Source organism: Lampetra planeri, chromosome 9 (genome assembly GCF_965212315.1).
Source record: "Lampetra planeri chromosome 9, kcLamPlan1.2.h2, whole genome shotgun sequence".
Classification (NCBI taxonomy): domain Eukaryota; kingdom Metazoa; phylum Chordata; class Hyperoartia; order Petromyzontiformes; family Petromyzontidae; genus Lampetra; species Lampetra planeri.
The window spans coordinates 12,223,659-12,243,186 of record NC_136115.1 but is presented as its reverse complement, the minus strand read 5'-3'; the positions used below and the strand labels follow the sequence as shown (position 1 = coordinate 12,243,186).

At 42.9% G+C, this 19,528-nt stretch overlaps 1 protein-coding gene across 2 annotated transcripts in view; it reads left to right on the top strand.

Moving 5' to 3' along the window:
• Positions 1 to 12,940, top strand: part of NUDCD3 (NudC domain containing 3) — a 44,140-nt gene extending 31,200 nt beyond the window's left edge. Inside the window, exons 1-6 of one of the 2 annotated variants that reach the window (XM_078597670.1) lie at positions 1,081 to 1,545; positions 7,438 to 7,623; positions 8,847 to 9,137; positions 9,428 to 9,571; positions 10,442 to 10,630; positions 11,360 to 12,940. In XM_078597670.1, coding sequence (XP_078453796.1) covers positions 1,348 to 1,545; positions 7,438 to 7,623; positions 8,847 to 9,137; positions 9,428 to 9,571; positions 10,442 to 10,630; positions 11,360 to 11,470 — 1,119 coding nt within the window. In that variant the 5' untranslated portion in view covers positions 1,081 to 1,347 and the 3' untranslated portion in view covers positions 11,471 to 12,940. Of the gene's footprint in view, positions 1 to 1,080; positions 1,546 to 7,437; positions 7,624 to 8,846; positions 9,138 to 9,427; positions 9,572 to 10,441; positions 10,631 to 11,359 lie in introns of those variants that run through there. The other variant, XM_078597671.1, reaches the window with a different exon arrangement.
• Positions 12,941 to 19,528: the final 6,588 nt, after the last annotated feature.

The window sequence follows — 19,528 nt, the reverse complement described above, 5'->3', positions numbered from 1 at the left end:
TTAATCAGGCGTAGATGTGGTGACCACACTTCTGTGCTCGTGGTGACCACACTTCTGTGCGTTGCTATTGCACGTTGCTGGAATAGAAAGTAATTGTGGGTTGAAACGCCAACCTGCACCTGTACCTAACATTTGGATCTGATGCCTCTTACTCTCCCAACATGTCTGCACTGTTTTTCAATTCGCGTGTGTTTTTTACGAATAAATACCTCGTTTGTTACTGGTGCAATATCCCTTAGGGCCCTGTACTCGTGCTCTGCAATGTTTATGTTTTTGTCTTTAGTTTGTATTCGAGGCGAGGTAGTTAACCCAAAAGGTCGTGGGTTCGATCCTGACCCCGAAGCCTGTTGTATATTCGGCAATTGCATGTCTCTCTCCATGGTGGCGTGGATTTTCTCCGGATCCTCCGGTTTTTCTCTCCACGTTTAAAGTCGGCATCACACGTTTGGAGTATTTGGCTGCTATAAATTTACACGTGATGATGATAAGCCACTTCGTTGAACTATCATTAGTGGCCAGGTAGCTTCTGAAAAAGAGCTATACAGTTCAGTGGGCCCTTAGCTTGCACAAATAAAAAATAGTTTAGTTTAAAACCTCTAAACTCCAAATGCATCGAACATATTAATGTCGTAATAACCGCAATGCACTGAACATTAAGAGTGACGTCATCACACCAATGCACTGAACATTAAGAGTGACGTCATCACACCAGTCAAATGACGCAATCACCGAGGTTACTCGATGGTTGGGAGGCCCTCCGACGTCATCGGTTGTCGCGCGCCGGGACGTCATCCCGCGAGGTCGTGGGGAAAGGGGCAATCTTCCCGTGATATCGATTCGCGTAGCTTATTAAATATTCGTGTATCCGATTCCCAAGCGCAACGATACGCAAACGATGCAAAGTACGCACACGTTGCACGCTGTCGCTTTTTTCCCTTAAAGTAAACGCTGGAAATTAACGACTGCGCGACGGCAATTAGGTTTACAAAGCGAACGAGACACCAAACGAAAATAATCGGAACCGTGTCTGCGAATCGATTATCAGCGAATCGCGACGAATCGAATCGCGCGCGTGCGGCACAGTTGGTGTTACAGTGAAAGCGATTGGCTGTGAACTTCGGGCCCGCAGCCTGTGCCGTTCGTTATTGTTCATTATCATTCACAATTACTTAACAATTATCGATTATTACGACTCTCGCTGATCAACAAGGCCTGTTTGACGACATTCGTTGCGTTGGTGGTTTATACAATTCGCGAGAAGGTTCCAACACGTAGCCCGCTGCTGTGTCACTCGATATCACAACCATCAATAATTACTATTCCGATTTAATTGTTCATAATAAGGCAATGGAGGGCGAGCCGAGGATGACCCCGCTGTACGACCAGGCGCTGCTGGGCGTGCTGCAGCACGAGGAGAACATCGAGGCGTTCCTGGACGTCATCTTCGGCTTTCTCTACCGCCGCACCGACTTCTATCGCCTCATGCTGACCCAGGGCGACCGCCTCGGATTCCCGCCCGGCGTGGCCGAACGCATCGCCCAGCGGGTCCTGGTCGCCTCCTCCTCCCTCCTCTTCCCTCCTCTCTACCCTTCTCTCTCTTTCTCTCTCCGAGCTTTGTGAACGTACCATTGTTTTAGACGCTGTCGCCTCGACAGACCTGGTTTTCACCTGAGGACGGCTGCTTGCGTTGTGGCCGAAACGTCGTGAGAATTGTTTTATTATGTTTTGTTTTTATTATTGTATTACTTCCCTTCTACGTGACTTTACCGAAAGAACCAAGAAGACGTACTATTGTTGTATTGCATTGGGGGGCTGCTGCTATGTTTGTGTTGTCTCCGTGTACAGTGCACTGCAGGTAGTGGCCTATTTCGTGCTCGCTTTAGTCAAGTTCATTTATTAGGTAGAGCCCTATGAGATCTCCTTTACCAGTGGCAATATATAGTAATAGCTTTGTACCCTTTCAACTGGTATAAAAACTGACACCTTTTATACGCGTTTTGGCGTCATCTGGTCCAACTCCAATGGAGACTAGGCTCTAAGAAAAGCTGTCTCGGGTGTGGACTAATCAACTTCAAGGACAGTGCATATCATTATCAGAGTTGTTTATTTTTGTTTGCATTATGACTGCAGGTATTGTGGTCTATGCAAACATGACTCCTCGTAAAAAAGGTGTCAGTTTTGTTGCCAGATAAAAGGGTAAAAAAACAATTATCATATTTTTTACTGGCAAATGAGGTTCCAATGGTGTAAATTGTTTATTTTTGTTTGCATTTTGACTGCTTGTGGTGTGGTTATTGCAAATATGATCCTTTGTATAAAGGTGTCAGTTTTTGTACCAGTTGAAAGGGCAAAACCCTATTACTATAAGGTATAGCCCTGGGAGCCATTCGGCTCTTGAATCGGGTGCAACCGCAACAAACAAAAACATGAACAAGAAAACATCTTAAAGTGACTATGTACAAACAGATAATCCAAGAAAAGACAGCAAAATATTGCAGAAAAAGCACCGTACACCAACACTGTGCAAAAATCCCAGTGGGATAGTCACGGCGACTGATGTGAATTATAGATGCGTCGAGAGCCACTTAGATCGGGTACCGTAGCATTGCATACAAGCCCGTACGCTTGCATCGACAGCCAGAGACTTGGGCATTCTATAAACCTCATGCTCGCCCCATGGTGACCGCATGGGCTGACCCCACCCGGCATGGTCCAGCGTATCGTTTCTTCTTTTCCGTATGATTTTTCGGAGCCAAAAGTCCCACTGTTGTCTCATTTCACGTACATGTATGTACTTCTCGAGTCACATCCCCACTGTTCTTGCATAGAAAACAAATTTTGCCAGTGCACTTTCTTCATATCATGTGCTATGATGAAGGGGTATTATCCAAAACGTCGCCTGTTACATTTTTTAAAAAAATAATTAAGGCAGTATTATTGACAAATGTATTTAGTTACTTTGTATTTAGGTATCAGTTGACTTGCAGAGCGCATCTTAGTCTTAGACAATCAGTGCATTCAGGCCCATTCCCATTCATTAGAGACCCATAGACGTGCATGTACATATATACAGACCCATACATCTACATATAATTAAAAAGCGACCCATATATGTTCATCCACGCACGTGGTCTATAGACTTGCGTATACTTGGAAACACAGACTTGTAACTTAAGCTAAGCCTCGATGTAAAGCTTTCATGACTGCAGGGATTCATCTTCTTGGTTCTTTAGGTAAAGTCACGTAGAAGGGAAATAATAAAATAATAAAAATAATAAAATACAATTCTCACGACGTTTCAGCCACAACCCAAGCAGCCGTCCTCAGGTGAATAACAGGTCTGTCGGAAAGACATTCTCATTCAGACGCTGTCTTTCCGACAGACCTGTTCTTCACCTGAGAACGGCTGCTTGCGTTGTGACCGAAACGTCGTGAGAATTGTATTTTGTTATGTTTTTTTTATTTTATTATTTCCCTTCTACGTGACTTTACCGAAAGAACCAAGAAGACTAAGCCTTATGCTCGAAGCTTCCAGTTACTGCCGCCTCTTTCCCTCCGGCTTCTGCGTCCCCTGAGCTTTACACTGCTGTCTCCGTGTACGTTGCTGCCCTGGTAATTTATGTATGTTCCACTTGAGTCGCGGCCACTGATATCAGAGATCAATAGACTGCATACAGACCCATACACTTGCACGGGCTTGCATGGAGAGCCATAGGCTTAGGCATTCCTCTAAGCCTCATGCTAACGCGGGGAGCTGCCAGAGGTACACACCTCGCTTGCTGTTCTTCTTCTGCGTCTTCTTTTGAGCTTTGAAAAAGTTCCAATTGCATTGGTAGATTTTACTGAACATGCAAAGAAGGTGAACTGCAGTGTTGCCACGTTGAATCTTCTCCTACGTCATGCAGTGACGGATTAATTTTTTTAAGTGTGAGGTCTCGCCGTATGAAATGTACATCACGGGTGGCGTGCGTCGCACACGCCGTGTGTTCGTTCTCAATCGTTCGTCTCCCACATTCATCAATCATGATCATAGGGTGGTGACGTGGCCGATCGGCAGTGCTTTGGCCACTTGTTTAAGAGGTTCACGGTTCACTTCCAGCCGTCGCCCTGATTAATACTGCGGGTGTAAACTATAATACGCACCAACTGCTTCACAGTGGACGTTAAAGGGCCCTTGACGTCATTTGCAAGCCTGCATCAATGGTCCACATTTTCCAAATACGAAAATTATGCGCAAATGTATCAATCGGGGATACATAGCAATCCGTTTCGTTTCTAGTCCTTCCCCACACCTCCGATTAACACGGTTGTTGATGCCATAGTAATTATAACAAATAAAATAAAGGTTGAAGAACTTAGCAATGGCTACACATTTTGAGATACAAATAATTAGGGGCAAAACTAAATTAGCCTACAATTAGTTTGTTTAACAAAAGGCAATAATTGTTGAAGGGATGTAAAAGGAAAATACTAAAATATATACATCCAAGTCAGTTTTTGATTAATGGATTCATAATTGCATGTATAAATAATGACATATAACCTGCTATAGAGTTAAAGATTTTCATTTGTTTATAAACCATAGCAACTCATAGAGCTTCAGAGAACAAGCAAGGAAAATACAAAGTCAACGGGAGGAAAAAAGGGAAAATGTGGCAGGGAATAAAGTTAAGAACAAGATATAAAAGAACAACGAGTGAAATACATCACAAACCCAGGGATTAACAACAATAATCGCACTAGGCCACTAGGGGAACAGACACCCACTGAGAAACAGCTTATTGATCTGACACATGGGCATCTACAAAGAATATGTAACTAAAAGTACACAGAGGCATAGAAAGGTGTATGTTTGGAATTGCACTGAGTGATAAAGGTACATACGGATGTGAGAAAAAATGCAAACCAGAGATCTATTGAGTCATAAAATAGTTAATTGGCTTGAAGGACATTGATAGATTGGATGATGGAATGTCTGCAAAAAAAAGGAATATAGAGGATGACTACCATGGAGATGGGGCAATTATATTAGGTCAAGCACAGGAAGATAAAACAATGGGGTTGGCCACGACATGAGATGGCCTTCATCTAACAATGGACAGACATTTACTGTTGATAATGGTAACCAGGAACACTTTCTGTCATCCTTAAATTTAACAATGACCAATAAAAAATATAAAAAGTGTCATGGCAGCCTTTAAAATACCTGCCATCGCTCGACTTTCATGCCCGTATTGTCCGTGTAACTTATGGCAATAGTACATTTGGTCACGCTTTGAAATTGGTTCCAGCATTGGACAATAATTGCCAGCTGCACATTTTGTCAACACCACCCACAGCCCTCTATTTTTGTCCTTATAATGCCAGCTGTGTGATGCATCACCCATCAAAACACATGCCCGTAACATTCGATGTTCTCGCGTCCAGTGGTGAGCAATCGTTCTCCAGGTCTCTATATAACAACTGTCAGAAATGCTATGTCTCTGGAGAAACTGCTTTGGCAAAAGTCAATCTCTTTCCTTGTTATGTCAACAACCAATTAAAGTCACCTTTTAAAATAACTTTCAGCAGCAGCCAGAGATATGCACATGTTATAACTGCCAGCAGTCTCCAATGTTATCCATTCAATAACAACTCCAACCCTTCATGTCATCTTGCCTAACTGTTATGGACATCACTGTTTCTAATATAATAAGCACCAGTAAACTTCCATGTCCTTCAATATTGCCACTATCAACATCCCTACATATGTAACTACATGAACAGTCTCCCATGTTGTACCATCAATTGTATCAATTAGCACAACTCTCTAATTTCCTCACATGTAACAGCATGCAAGAAGCTTCCTCCATGTCATCCGTTAAAACAGCACCAACATACACAATGTCTCCCATTGCAACAACTGCCGTACCAACACAATTCCTTGGCTCCATTTAGCTATCTCGAAAGTCTTCGTGTCTCTAGATATAACATCTCACATCATCCATCCAATATACCCATTGAAACAAATGTCAGTAATCCATCTAACAGGGTTCATTGTCAAAATGATAACATTCATACAACTCGTCAGTAGTTGTAGATTGAAACACCTTTTTATTATTTTTTTACTTATTTTCAGTCACATTTAATATATACTAGCGAGAAGTACCTGGTGTGGCCCGGGTCAAAAAAATATTTCAAACCTACTCTAAAAAATCTAACAGCAGTGCATACTCACTGGTGGTGCCTGCTATGATTACAGCAGTGCATACCGACTGTGGTGGTACCTGCTATCACTACAGTAGTACATGCTGACTCTATAGCAGTATTTATCGACTCTATAGCACAAAGTACTCACCTGACAGAGTGGCGTGGTGAGGCCTAGTCCCGTGCAGAGCCTCCGGCCTCGCCTAGATTGTCCAGCCGGCCGAGGTGGCACCTTGGCAGGCTGGGGCTGGGCTGCTACCCCTGACCCCCCCCCCCAGCCACGATCTCCCCGGCCGCTCTGGAGTAATATCTACGGCCTCTAGTGGTAGCATCTAGCGACTGTATAGTAGTAATAAATGCACGCATCGAGGTGGGGGGGACATCACACAGTGAAGAATTAGCGTCAGTGTTTAGCAGAGGTGGGACAAAGTCATTGTTATGCAAGTCCAAGTCGAGTCGCAAGTCATCAAATTCATGACTCGAGTCTGACTCGAGTCCAAGTCACATGACTCGAGTCCACATCTCATAGGTGGGACAAAGTCATTGTTATGCAAGTCCAAGTCGAGTCGCAAGTCATCAAATTCATGACTCGAGTCGACTCGAGTCCAAGTCACATGACTCGAGTCCACACCTCTGGTGTTTAGTGTATTTTTCATACATTTTTTACGCGAAAGAAAATGTCACCCTCACTCCCACCGAAGGCGTGCGACTTGGCATGGACCGTCCCCCCCACCAAAGGTGCGTGGGTCATGCACGTGTCATAAATAAATAAATAAAGGTGAAGCGCACAAAAATCTCACTAAATCGCTAATTAAACTAATTAACAGTTGACGGATGTGAAAAAGGAATAGCGCTTGCTCACCGCGGGGCCTACGGCGTTGAGAGGCAAACCCACAAACAGACAATTTTTTACTTTTATATATATTCAACACAACAGATACAGGAAAGCACAGAACCAGGGTACACCGTGTCCAAACATTTTGCATAACCATGTAACAGTAGGTGTCCTTCATTGTGATCTGGAAAACAAAAGAGGAACAAGAGGAAGGAAAGAGAAAGGGAAAAATAGGAAAAGATAGAAAAGAGAATAATGATGGGCAGTAAAGCATATAATGGGGTGAGTCGGTCAAGCTGGAAATTATTTAATAAAAGGAGATAAGCCTCCTGTACATCATGAGCTGTTACCCTTTTGTTTCGATGCAGAGGCCACTACTTTTGTCTCGTGTAAGAGCAGCGTATTTGAATTTACAGGCGTTCTTCAAGTTCCAGCGGTTGGCCGACAAGGACCACAAGCGGCGGTTGCAGAGTCTGCAGGAGAAGCTGGACCACAAGCTGGAGGTGGAGGCCGTGCATGAGGTCGAGGTGTCGGGCGACTTGTCGGACATGGTCGCACATGTGGAGGAGGTGGAGATCGTATCAGAGGAACCTGGCTCCCAGGTGCGATGCACTCATCTTAAGAGCATAGCTGAAGAATGTGTTGGGTTTTCTTTTTGCAGGTACACGTGTTCGTCAATTTACAAAACTGGCTTAGAGCTGCCAATAGAGATACAATACAAAAAAAATATATCCATAATTCAAAGCATACCTTGTATTTTTTCATGGTTGTCCTGTATAGCTCTACGATGGATTTTGGCTTGCATTGTGTTGGGCACGATGTCTGATCATTGTTAATACAAGACCTTGTACAAACAAGTTGGGGGGTGTACAGCAAGGAAAATGTTTTTTTCAGAGGGGAGGAGAGTAGAGGTGTTAAGGATGCAGGCCTGAGAGGAAAAGAAGGCCTTTCATGAACACGTAAACCATCGCAGGCAAAGTATAAGAGATGTACACTGCCCCATCCTTATTTCTAAGCAAGGAGGCACTTTAGCCTTAAGTTTCAATTTTACAGGTACAAATTACTGTATTATAAAACAAACTAACTTTTAATATTCTGAGTAGTTGCATTTCTAGATATTTGAGGTTATGTTTTCCTAAACACCTCTTTGGTAGTTTATTAGATTACAATCGTTGTAAGTTTGGTAAATATTGACAATTACAGGCATAAAAGGTGTGTACGTGAATGTTGTGTTCAGAATTTTATATTGTTTTATATACAAATGTCATGATAACAAATGCACAATGTAAGTCTAGCATTACATCATGATAATGGAATGGGTTAATTCGAGAAGTGGAATGTGGATGAGCTTGGACATTTTGTAAGTTGAGATTCAGATACTGACACCATGCTGAAAAAATATATTAGTATACTTGACGAAGGCCTGCAATCCAGCTTTGTGGAGAAGAGGTTTGGTGTATCACACATGTTGTGAAACTCCCTTCCCATGGGTGTCCTTGTGCTATAGCCTGAGTTGCCAGGAAAAGGCGGTATAGCAAACAACTGTATCTGTACAGGTTAGTGTAGCTCTCTCGCACAAAAGGGTTTTCTCTGGGTGCTCCGGTTTCCCCCCACATTTAAATACTCATTAATTGGCTGAAAACATCTTAATACAGGATTGCAGAGCTTGGACAATTACCGGCTTACCACCTGGCTGCCTTCCCGTTTGTCTGTGGTTCCTCGCGCCTCTGAGTTGTCTCTCTCTTTCAGAGTGAACGAATATTGTGTGGCGCATTACAAGTTGAAATTATTATTAAATTATTATTATTCCTGTCATGGCTCGTAGCATTCAGAGGAAGCAGACGGCGATCAAGCATTAGATGCCGGAGCAGAGCTGCCAGAAGCTGCCATGCACTCGGAGGCTGGAAATCCTCCATGCCATCCAGTGAGTGCCGCGCTGACACCTGTGGAGGCTGAGAAGACGGAAAAGGCACTGGAAAAGAAAGCTCAGCTCTCCTTCCAAGACAGCCCAGACAGCTACAATGGAGCTGTACGGGAAAATTACGTCTGGTCACAGGACTTCACCGACCTGGAGATAAAGGTGTTTGTGCCGAAAACTATTGTCAGGGGCAAACAGGTGAGAATGCGGGGTAAGAATTTTTTTTACAAAGATTTATGTTCATGGCCAAGCTAAGTGAATTCTGGCTATTCAACATTAATCTAAAATAAAGAATTTTCTCTAAACTGGTTACCCAGCCAGTTCATCAATGTAATTGTCCAAATAGGTGTAATTAACCCTGTATTTTTGATATTTGTTTACCTCTTTCTCCAAATGTAAATGCGAATCATTGTATTGCATTGCTCCTTTACAGTGAAATTATTTTCGAAAAGGGGAACATTTTCTACAGTAATATCTTTGTCCTTTAGGTTTCGATTGACATTCAAAAGAACTCGCTGCGTGTGGCCATCCGGGAACAAGCAGAAGAGGTGGTGCTGATGGAGGGGAAATTAACACACACCATCAATATAGAAAGCTCCATGTGGAGTCTGGAGCCGGGAAAATGCATACAGGTATCTTGCACGCACACAACAATGGCATTCAGCAAAGCATTGTTGCAAGTTTACTGAAAAACCATAGTCTGAACTAGGTGACATCGGGTATGTGGAAACTGTGATGTGTTCGATCTGTATTCATCAATATAAGTATTTATTTGCATAAAATTCTTCCCATTTTAATATTCTGTCGCAAATTGCCAATCGTCCACCTTTTTCCTTCGTGTAGAAGTGGATAGAGCATGGCTGATGATGATGAATTATGAATCATGAATATTCTTTTAACTCTGAACCTGCGTCGAGGCTTATAATAGTCCACTGTGGTAAAGTTAATGCTTATTAGTTGACGGAGCCTTTGACAAAATGTCCCGGAATGCGCTCTTAGAAGTGAAGCAGAGTTGAGTGGATCGTGTTTGGATGGGTGATCACCATGCACTAACAAGTTGTCATTGGGCTCGTGGTGACATGGTTGTCAGCAGGGTACAGCAAAAAATGTTTTATTGCCTTGGCTCTTATGCTGCCACATCTGTATGTACGTTGAACGTCTTTTGTACCGATTATAGCCAACTGTGCTAATCAGAGGTGTGGGGGAAGCCAACCGTGGTAATCGGAAGTGTGGGGGACTTTATGCTCCCCATCTTCACTAACTCACACTGACTAGCGTGGCGAAGTGTGGTTGAATAGCCCCAACTATCTGTACAACAGTGGGGAGGCCATCATCCATCAGTGGATTGACAAGGGGACTGTACATATTCACTGTATTTTTACATTGGGAATGCGACACTGCTGGCCTTTCCTATGTGTACGATGCCACGGAGTCTGGCGATGTGTCCTCCAGAGCAGCCAAAGGATTGTTTTGAGCGGGTCGTTGTCCACGCTCGTGTGCAGGTGAACCTGAGCAAAGTGGGTGAGTATTGGTGGAACGCAGTGCTGGAGGGTGAGGAGCCAATAGACATCGACCGCATTAACAAGGAGCGCTCCATGGCAACGGTGGACGAGGAGGAGCACGCCGTGCTGGACCGCCTCACCTTCGACTACCATCAGAAAATGCACGGGAGGCCACAGAGCCATGAGATGGTACGACCTCGGCTTGCCTTCCTAAACATTGTTCACCTGGTGAAGTGAAATCCTGTGCTTATCAGCTGCACCTGCTCGCGTATTTTGGTTTTGTTTAAAATAAATTGGACGAAGCAAGGAAGAAAAATCGCGCATAGCCATTGAGTCTGTAACGCTTCCCAGCATGCGTTTATTTCGGCAGTATTAGTGACGATGTCATTATGTTCCGAAATGCATGTGGAGATGTCGTTTTATCCATATTGACGTCATTGAAAAGTGCGGCGATTGCGACGTAGAAATATAACATCGCACGCAATGACATCATTCTAGATTTGAAGTTGTCGTGACTGCAAGGATCCATACTCTTTGGTTATTTTGGTAAAGTCACGTAGGTAAAAAAATAATATTAAATTAAATTACGACGTTTTGGACGCAACACAAGCATCCGTCACCAGGTGGGACAACCACCAGATGTTACATTTATGTGACGTTTTAGGATCTGGTTCTATAAATCCTTTGACTGCCCTTTGAATATAGTTTTGTTTATATAATGGAAAAAAATAATAAAAATTGGGCTGCTTTAAATATGAATAATATTAATAACACAAACTCCATCTGGTAGCGTATTCCATGTTGGCAAAGACACCTTTTAGACGACAGCATCACCATTCTAGGAATATTCTGGGAACTTGTTACCACCATCTGCTGTACCTAATTAATGCATTCTCTCTATCTCTCTCTCCCTCTCAGAAAGTGCATGAGATGCTGAAAAAGGGCTGGGATGCAGAAGGCTCTCCCTTCAAAGGCCAAAAGTTCGAGCCAGGAATGTTCAATGTCCCCCCCGATGCCGTGCAGTTCTGAACATGGGCAAGCGCAAGACCAGTGCCACAACGGCGGATATGGCGGCACTTCAGCATGCCCATTGAAGCCAGAATAGACACTTGGACCTGAGAGTGGACACACGGGAGCCTAAGGTGGACAGTTGGAGCCAAGGGTGGACTTGGTTGCCTATTTGATATTTTAGGTGACGTGGGCTAGCAAAAACTCAATGAAATGACCCTTCTTCAAGAGATGTTGGCTGCCATTTGGATCTATGGCGTACGTTACAAAATAGGAATATGGTTAATTAAATGCCGCTGATGTTTAGCTCAATTTCCTGTGAATATGAAATATGCTGCAGATCGTTTCTTTATCTTGATATTCGTGTAAAAAACAACGTTTTAAATCGATGTATATGGGAGAATAGATTTGTGGTAACAAAAAATGTAGAGGGACATGAGGGGGGTGATTAGCGATACTGTGGTTAGTGCACTGCATTATCAATCCGGCAACTTGAGTCAATTTACTGGGCACAGCTAACATCGGTGCTGAGTGATATCTGAACAGGTCATGGGCCCCTGCTCAACAACCAGCACTGACCAATATAGTGAAGTTTGTTTGGTCAAACATCTCCCACGATTGACATGGCATGGGAGTCCTTGATCCAGCAGTGAATTGATGAAGTGCTTGGTATTATAGAATATTTTTTTGAACCAATAGGAATTATCATCCTGTGTAACGTATCCAGATTGACATTGGCAGTGTTTTTGTTTGTCTTTCGATTCCAGTGCAAATCCTCCCATTTTTGCATCTTCAACTGAAACGCAGAATGTTCTCTGACAGAGTTTGTCCCACATTTCACATTCATGTTGTGTTGGGGAGACCAGGCACATCCCTCCCAAATGCTTCTCTGCAACATTGTACGTGACACAACTTGAAACGTACAGCTTAACATCCCTTCCTCCAATTTTGTGGCGCTTCACTGTCTGAGGCTCTCCTGGGAGAGATGTGTGGGAGAGGCAGCACATTAGCTGAGTTATTTCGTAGCTTGAGTGAGGAAAATGCTTTGGATTTCAGTCACCGGTAAGGTTGTACTGCATGCAATGGAAGGAAACTGGAAAGAAAACTACTAATTTTGAGTGTGGCCCTAGGCTTATGGTTTTATTCATCAGCTATATGAGTGAGTGGGCTTTGGTTGTGTTGTATCTGTGAGCCGAAGTTACTCATAAATGTTTTTTCGTGCATGTGGGTAAGTACCTGCATTAAAAAAAGTTGTATGTTTTTATTAAACATGCTCATCAGAATATGGGGTTAGGTTTTAATAGTAAAATCAAATTGGTGATAGAATACATAATTGTCAATGTTTTATAGGGAAAAAGCTGATGCTTGCACCGAAAATAATATATTTGATAAACAAAAACAATTGCGAAAAAACGGTTTCAAAAGGATCACGATGGCCAGCATAAACCAGTGGATAGATAGGAAAACTTGATTTGTAACCTCCAGGGAAGAGAAGCAGAGGAAAGGGAATGAAGAGAGAACATGTCGTCAGTTATCGCACCGCAGAGTGGTTGTAGGCAACCATGCTGGAGAACAGAAAATGATTATTTCTCCTGTGTGTCAGGTAATTTTACACCGTTTAAATTTTTTATAAGCCATTTTCCACCAGACCTAAATTCTAATGTAGCGATGAAACAGCTCTATATAAGCGGAATGGCGCTGTTATAAATTCTAATTGGCCAAAGGTTTTCACTCATGGCATAATTCATGATTTAGTTTTCGAAAAAGGTGAAGTATCTTAGATTATTGTAACATCCTTACAAAGAGAAATACACAGATTATGTGGGGTTTCTGTTTGCTCCACTCAGCTTTATTTTCCCTGAAAACTACCAGTCTCTACAACTGAAATAAAAATTAGTTGCGTCTAAACCAACCAAATCTTACGATGCTTTCCAAAAGCATGGGAAGAAGGTGGCTAGTGGGTGGATCAAGTTTAAGTTTCGAGTTTATTTTGTTCAAGCAGGTAAAAACTCAAGAAACCAGGTTAGTCTCATTTGCAAGCGTCACCTGGGTCACCAAAACGACAAAAGCAAAAACAATACAGCAATTAATAAAGTAAGCAGAACAAAAATAATCTCATTACGAATCAAAAATATTGCAGACTTACAGCAATGATAAATGAAAGCTAAATATTAAATAAACCGCAGCCCAAATCGACTCGGATTATCTCAAGGATTGGAGGGGGATGGGGGGACGAGGCAAGCAACAATGGGAGAGAGTCGAGATGTCAACGCCACGGCATAGCCCAGGGTGGAGCAAACGCAGCAACCACAAACACCAGAGACCGCTGGGCAAACAGGGCAGCTTCAGAAAATGCGGAGACCCATGATCAGAGTCTGCATGGACCGCTTGTACCATGAACAATGGGTAATAGGGGCGGCCAGCCTAGAATCAATGGCCCTTGAGCATTAGCCCAAGAATAACAACGCTACCACCCACGGTGACAAATGATTTTATTGAAGCATATCTCTAGATCACAAATACATGGCAAGGTCGCCGTGGTAGCAGTTTTAGAACAATTTAGCTGAAGTGAATGCAATTACATTTGACTACCAATTTGGGTATACATTCGTGTATTACAACACTTCAACGGAATATGGAAATAAATGGGAAGTTTGTGTTTATGAAACCGATGGGACACGCCAAGGGTTCTGCTCGTGTTGAATAACGTCACGGGAAGACATCTCGCAGCACTAAAATAGGAAATAACTACATGTAAATGCATTTAATTGAGTCGTGTATTTTTAAGCAGCTCACTCAAAACCGAGACTTAATGTCCCTGAAAAATGCACGTTTCCCAGAACGGCTACCTCGTGAAGAGGAAGATCCGGGACAGGTTGGTAGGCCTCGTTGAGGAGCGACCACACGCCGTATAGACCTGAACACTCAATTTCCCTGTACAAGAATACGGATAAACCGTTTGAGTTAACAGGTATGTAACAGTGATTAGTGCCCTCGTGATTTGTGACCGTCCTTGCCTCCCTCCAAATATCCCTTTTATGCAGTCGGTGCTTTAGCACCTCACATCTTATTTTCATAATCATTACAGTTCAGGTTCGGTACAAGTGTTCCAGTTGTGTGGATTAGTCTTATGCAAAAGATTGTAGAAGATAAACCTTCACAGTTTCACTGCTTTTTAGTGTCTTGTGTGAATGACCCCTTTTGCGGAGTTTGAATACAATTATTATTTTGCATTCGTGAGATGTGTTTTTTCTAAATTCCATGAATAACTTTAGCGGAATCCTCTAAAGTGTTTGACTGCAATACATGGTAAAAGGTTGAACAAGAGAAAGTGAATCTAATAGTTATTGAAATTGCGTAAGATTCACTTTCTAGTGGCTATAACAAATACTTAGCATAAATAGGCTGATTCCTATCGAGGCTACTTTATCAAGTTCGCATCTCGGATATCCACTAGAGATTTGCAAAACTGCAACCGTCAAGGGCTGTGGGTTGGACAGGATTAGAGTCGGAGGGTGCCGACACTTCACATTGGAAGAAGCCCACGAGAGAGGTGCAAAACAAGCCGTTTTGGGTAATGTGCCTCATCAGGGAAGCCATTTCACCGTCACTACGATACCATATTTATCGCAATTACATCTATTTATTCCTGTGGGGGTAATGGTTAGTACACTGTGCTGAATTTAGTGGTTGCTGGCGTCATCTCTCAGCGTGACAGCTGAAACAATGGAGCAGGTTTTTACCCCCCCCCACCCTTTCTGTTCACTCAGTATAAATGTGTGGTAGGACAAAGTGTGGATACTCCCAAACGCATGGCCATCATGGAAGAGTAGGCCAACATACCCCCTATAGGGGTTGTCGTGGAGGGAGGCTTTTCTGTCAGTGATGTGGGCAAGAATTGCAGAGCAACTCCTTTACCATATTATTGTGAATCTGTATATGAAGGACAAACATGGGTTTTTTTTAATGCAATTCTCGTTGCCGTCTTCATCTTTTGTTTTGCTTCTCTGGTATATTTACTCTCGCTGTCTGCTATTCGTGTGCTCTCTCTACGAGTAGTCTTTCTGTTCACTGCCCTGTGTTCTATTTTCACTGCTCTCTCCTCACAGTGGTCTAACACTGCTACTTTTCTGCTGGATAGCTAGTTACGGCTTACTATTTAAGCTTAAAATTACACCTGAGTACCGTGGTCTGTCAGCCACCTTATGGCTTTTCATGATTTAAATTGCAGCTTGACTTGCATCATTCTACCCTGAGAATGCTATATTTTCAGCCAAGTGATGCTTTGAAACATTATTTTAAGATTTGCAAGCCATAAATGAAGATTTGAGTTTGGATTAGGGCATGCCCTTTGCGGTAGCAACACAGTTGGCGGATCACAAACATCCTTTCGCCTCCACTGGCAGAGCTGTGAAACACATTGAGTTTGCGTTCACCTCATGGATATCAGGGCAATTAAAATGTTTTAACCAGTATTTGGTGTCGCACAAACCCAAATAACATCAGACATGAGAGTTGCACCCATTGTCGATATTTCGTATGATACATATGCAAGAGTAGGGGTGTTTGTTTTTGTGTGTGCATGTAATAAAACCAATAAAACATGTCAACACAAAGAGATACATTGCGTTTCAACTGATGTTTCTGTGTTCCGTTTTTTATTGGTGTAATGTGTAAACTATGCTAACAATAAAAAGAGATTCGTTTTGGCATGTAATTAGTGTTATCAGCGGTTACCAGATACCTACAATGTTTAATGCAGCAATCCTCCGTTCTTATTGACCTACATTTTAGCTTCGCCTCAAAAAATATATTTCTTGGAAAAAAAATTTTTCCCCCATCATACGTTATCCTGCCACTTACTCTTAATCATTCATATAAAAGTGCATCTTCATTATGAAATACATTCGGTATTGTCCCAATACATTATATTAATGGTGTGCATAAAATCCTAAAAAGATTACATTTTAGAGAAAGGGTATATATATATTTGTTATGCAAGGTGCGGCTTAGATTTTACAAATACATTTTGGGTCAAGGGCATGAAATTCCTTCTTCATTCGTGATTTATTCCCTTATTACATTTTGAGTTCAGATGCATTGCACGTGTTACAGTGGCAGGCGTTTCAACCTCAGTGGGTGGCTCGCAATCAGAGTTGAGTTCAAATCCTGGTTGCAAGTTAACTGCTCATCATCTCTCTGGGGTTGATAAAAATGACTGCTCCAGTTGACTGGAACAGTCAATTGGTATCCTTTGGAAGAGACTCGCATTTGTCAGGAATATGGAGTTTGTACCACTCGCTCAGGGGTGTATACAGGAGATAAAAACTGCCTCGATGGTCATTTGATCAATATTTCGCTGATAGGACAGACAGACGTTTTTGAATCGCTGAGATCTTTATCATGCTCTTGGTTAATGCCTTGCTGCAGTTTTGTTCAAGCACAGCTCAGCACATAAGCAACTCCACATTGTCATCCTCAATAATCATTTTTACGGATAATTTAAATTATCAACCCACCTCTAGATGAAGACCTCGCCATGTCATTAAAATATCACTTGGTCCCAAGATGCCACAATCCAACCAACTCCCGTATTTGAGCTTATTCCATCACTCCATCTCCACGGTGATTGTGTCCTTTGCGTTTCGTTCTACTCTGGCTGCCATCCTGGGGGCTGCTGCGGTGGTCGTGGTGGGCTAACTTGTAGGGCAAGTACCTTCACAAAACCTTGCGGACCAGCGTGAAGTACAGTCACATTCCTGGCATTCATATTAATTCGCGACAGTCTTGAATTATAGTAAATATGCACTGTCTTAGTAGATCGTTATTTTGTACTCTAATGACTTGCGATTTCCATGAGTGACTCTTGCCTACGACACCAGGCAAGTCGGTAGAATGCCACTCAAAGGTACTTCTGCATGCTATGTTTTCTCAGGATCTAACACCTAGTGACTTTTGCCTGTTTCCCAAATTGAATGAGCATCTGTGTGGATCACTTTTTTTGATGAGGGTGATGATAAGCTGAAGGAGGCTTGTGCAAGGAAACCTGAATGGGAAGAAGGAAAAGTTATTTTTGGAGGGTATAAAAAAAAACTTCAGGAATTACAAGAATAACGCATTGTGAAAGTGGGTGACTTAAATAAGAAGTGGTTCTTTTTGGTGTGTGTACTTTGTATGTATGTTGTTGAACTTCTGTCGCACCGGAGGTGTGAATATATATATGAGGCTAAGAGCATTTTGTGCTATGCTCATATACATTAATCTTATGCGGGTATTCATCTTCTTGGTTCTTTCAGGTAAAGTCACGTAGAAGGGAAATAATAAAATAATAAAAATAAAAATAATAGAATAACATTTCTCACGACGTTTCGGCCACAACACAAGCAGCCGTCCTCAGGTGAAGAAACAATACGCTGCCAAGCTTAGCGGTGTTCATTGGAGTGCTGTCTTTCCGACAGCTCTGTTTCGTTACCTGAGGACGGCTGCTTGTGTTGTGGCCGAAACGTCGTGAGAAATTTTATTTTATTATGTTTTAGTTTTTATTATTTTATTACTTCCCTTCTACGTGACTTTACCGAAAGAACCAAGAAGATTAATCCCTGCAGTCACGAAAGCTTTAAATAGAAACTTAGGCAGGTATTTAATACAAATTTTCTCGCTAGAATATTGGAAACAAATTAACAGTTTCGTGATGTCTTTACTGCAGCTTCACAGCCTTTGTGCAAATTATACACGTCACATTCATCTGCCGTCTTTGGTACAAAGCAATTACTCATTCAAAGTGAGCAAAGTATTATGCATGCGATGAAGTGCAGCTCCATAGTCTACCTCGTCGTGATCATTCTTGTTTTAATTGGTGTTGTTAGAATGGTGAATTTGAGGGACTGAAAGAGAACAGCAATTGTGTAGGTGGGGTTGGTCTAATTGGCTAGGTCAGATTGTGTTCTCCACTTTTACCATTTCTAGCTTTACAAAAGACAGTATGTCTCTTTATTTTGACCGAGGCTTAGAGGCTACAGTGAGGAGATGGAACTGTGCTTCTTATGACCATAACACACCGATTAGTTCTATTCCAGCATCATAGCCCGGAGAGTGCACAAAGCAACGGAACATGTACAATGCCTCCTACTTAAAATGTAATTATATTTACATGTACGGAAAATTTATACCGTGTGAAATATTGTGGAGCGGTGGGGCGCACCGTTGTTGCTATTCGCAGCCACATTTTACATCATTGAGAGCAGGTCCTACCACCCCCTCCATCTGGCGCACCTCCGACAGCCCACCCACACCCCCTCTCATTCACCAAAATGCATTAAGCTGCGTAGTGAAGTATGCTCAAACAATCCCTATCACTACCACAGGGGGGTGAAGGCCTTCACCCAGCAGTGGATTGATACAGGGAGGAACAACAGTTCCACACTGCCCACCAGGGATTATTTGTCTGTCGTGCATAGCCCCTCCCAAACATGTAGCACGCTCCCGGATTGGTTGAAGTGCGTCACGTGACCGCGAGTTTTCTGTCGTGCACGAATGCACTGTCCAACCAAGTTCCTACCTGCCCACTCCGAAGGAACGTGTTAATTAATTGTTCATTCGTTTCTTAATCCGCTTGTCCTGGGGAAGGTCGTTGCAGAAACATATTGAGTAGGGTGGTACATACCTCCCTTTCCCTGGCGACGGACTCTAGCTCTTCCTGGGGAATTCCCAGGCCAGCCGAGAGACATAGTCCTGCCAGCGTGTCTTGGGCCAGCCTCGGGGTCTTCGCCCAGTGGGATGTGCTTGGTAGAGTTCCAGAGGAAGTCTACCGGGGGGAATCATTACCAGGTGCCTGAACCAACTGGCGGCTCTCGATTCGGAGGAGCAGTAGATCGACTATGAGGCTCTCCCAGATTACCGAGCTCCTCACCCGATCACAGAGAATGAGCCCGGCAACCCTGCGGAGAAACCTATTTTCAGCCCCTTGTACCCGCGATCTCATTCTCTCGGTCATTACCAAAAGCTCATGACCATAGGTGGTGGTGGGAACGTAGATCGACATGTTAACGAGAGCTTTGTTCGAAAACTCAGCTCCCGTTT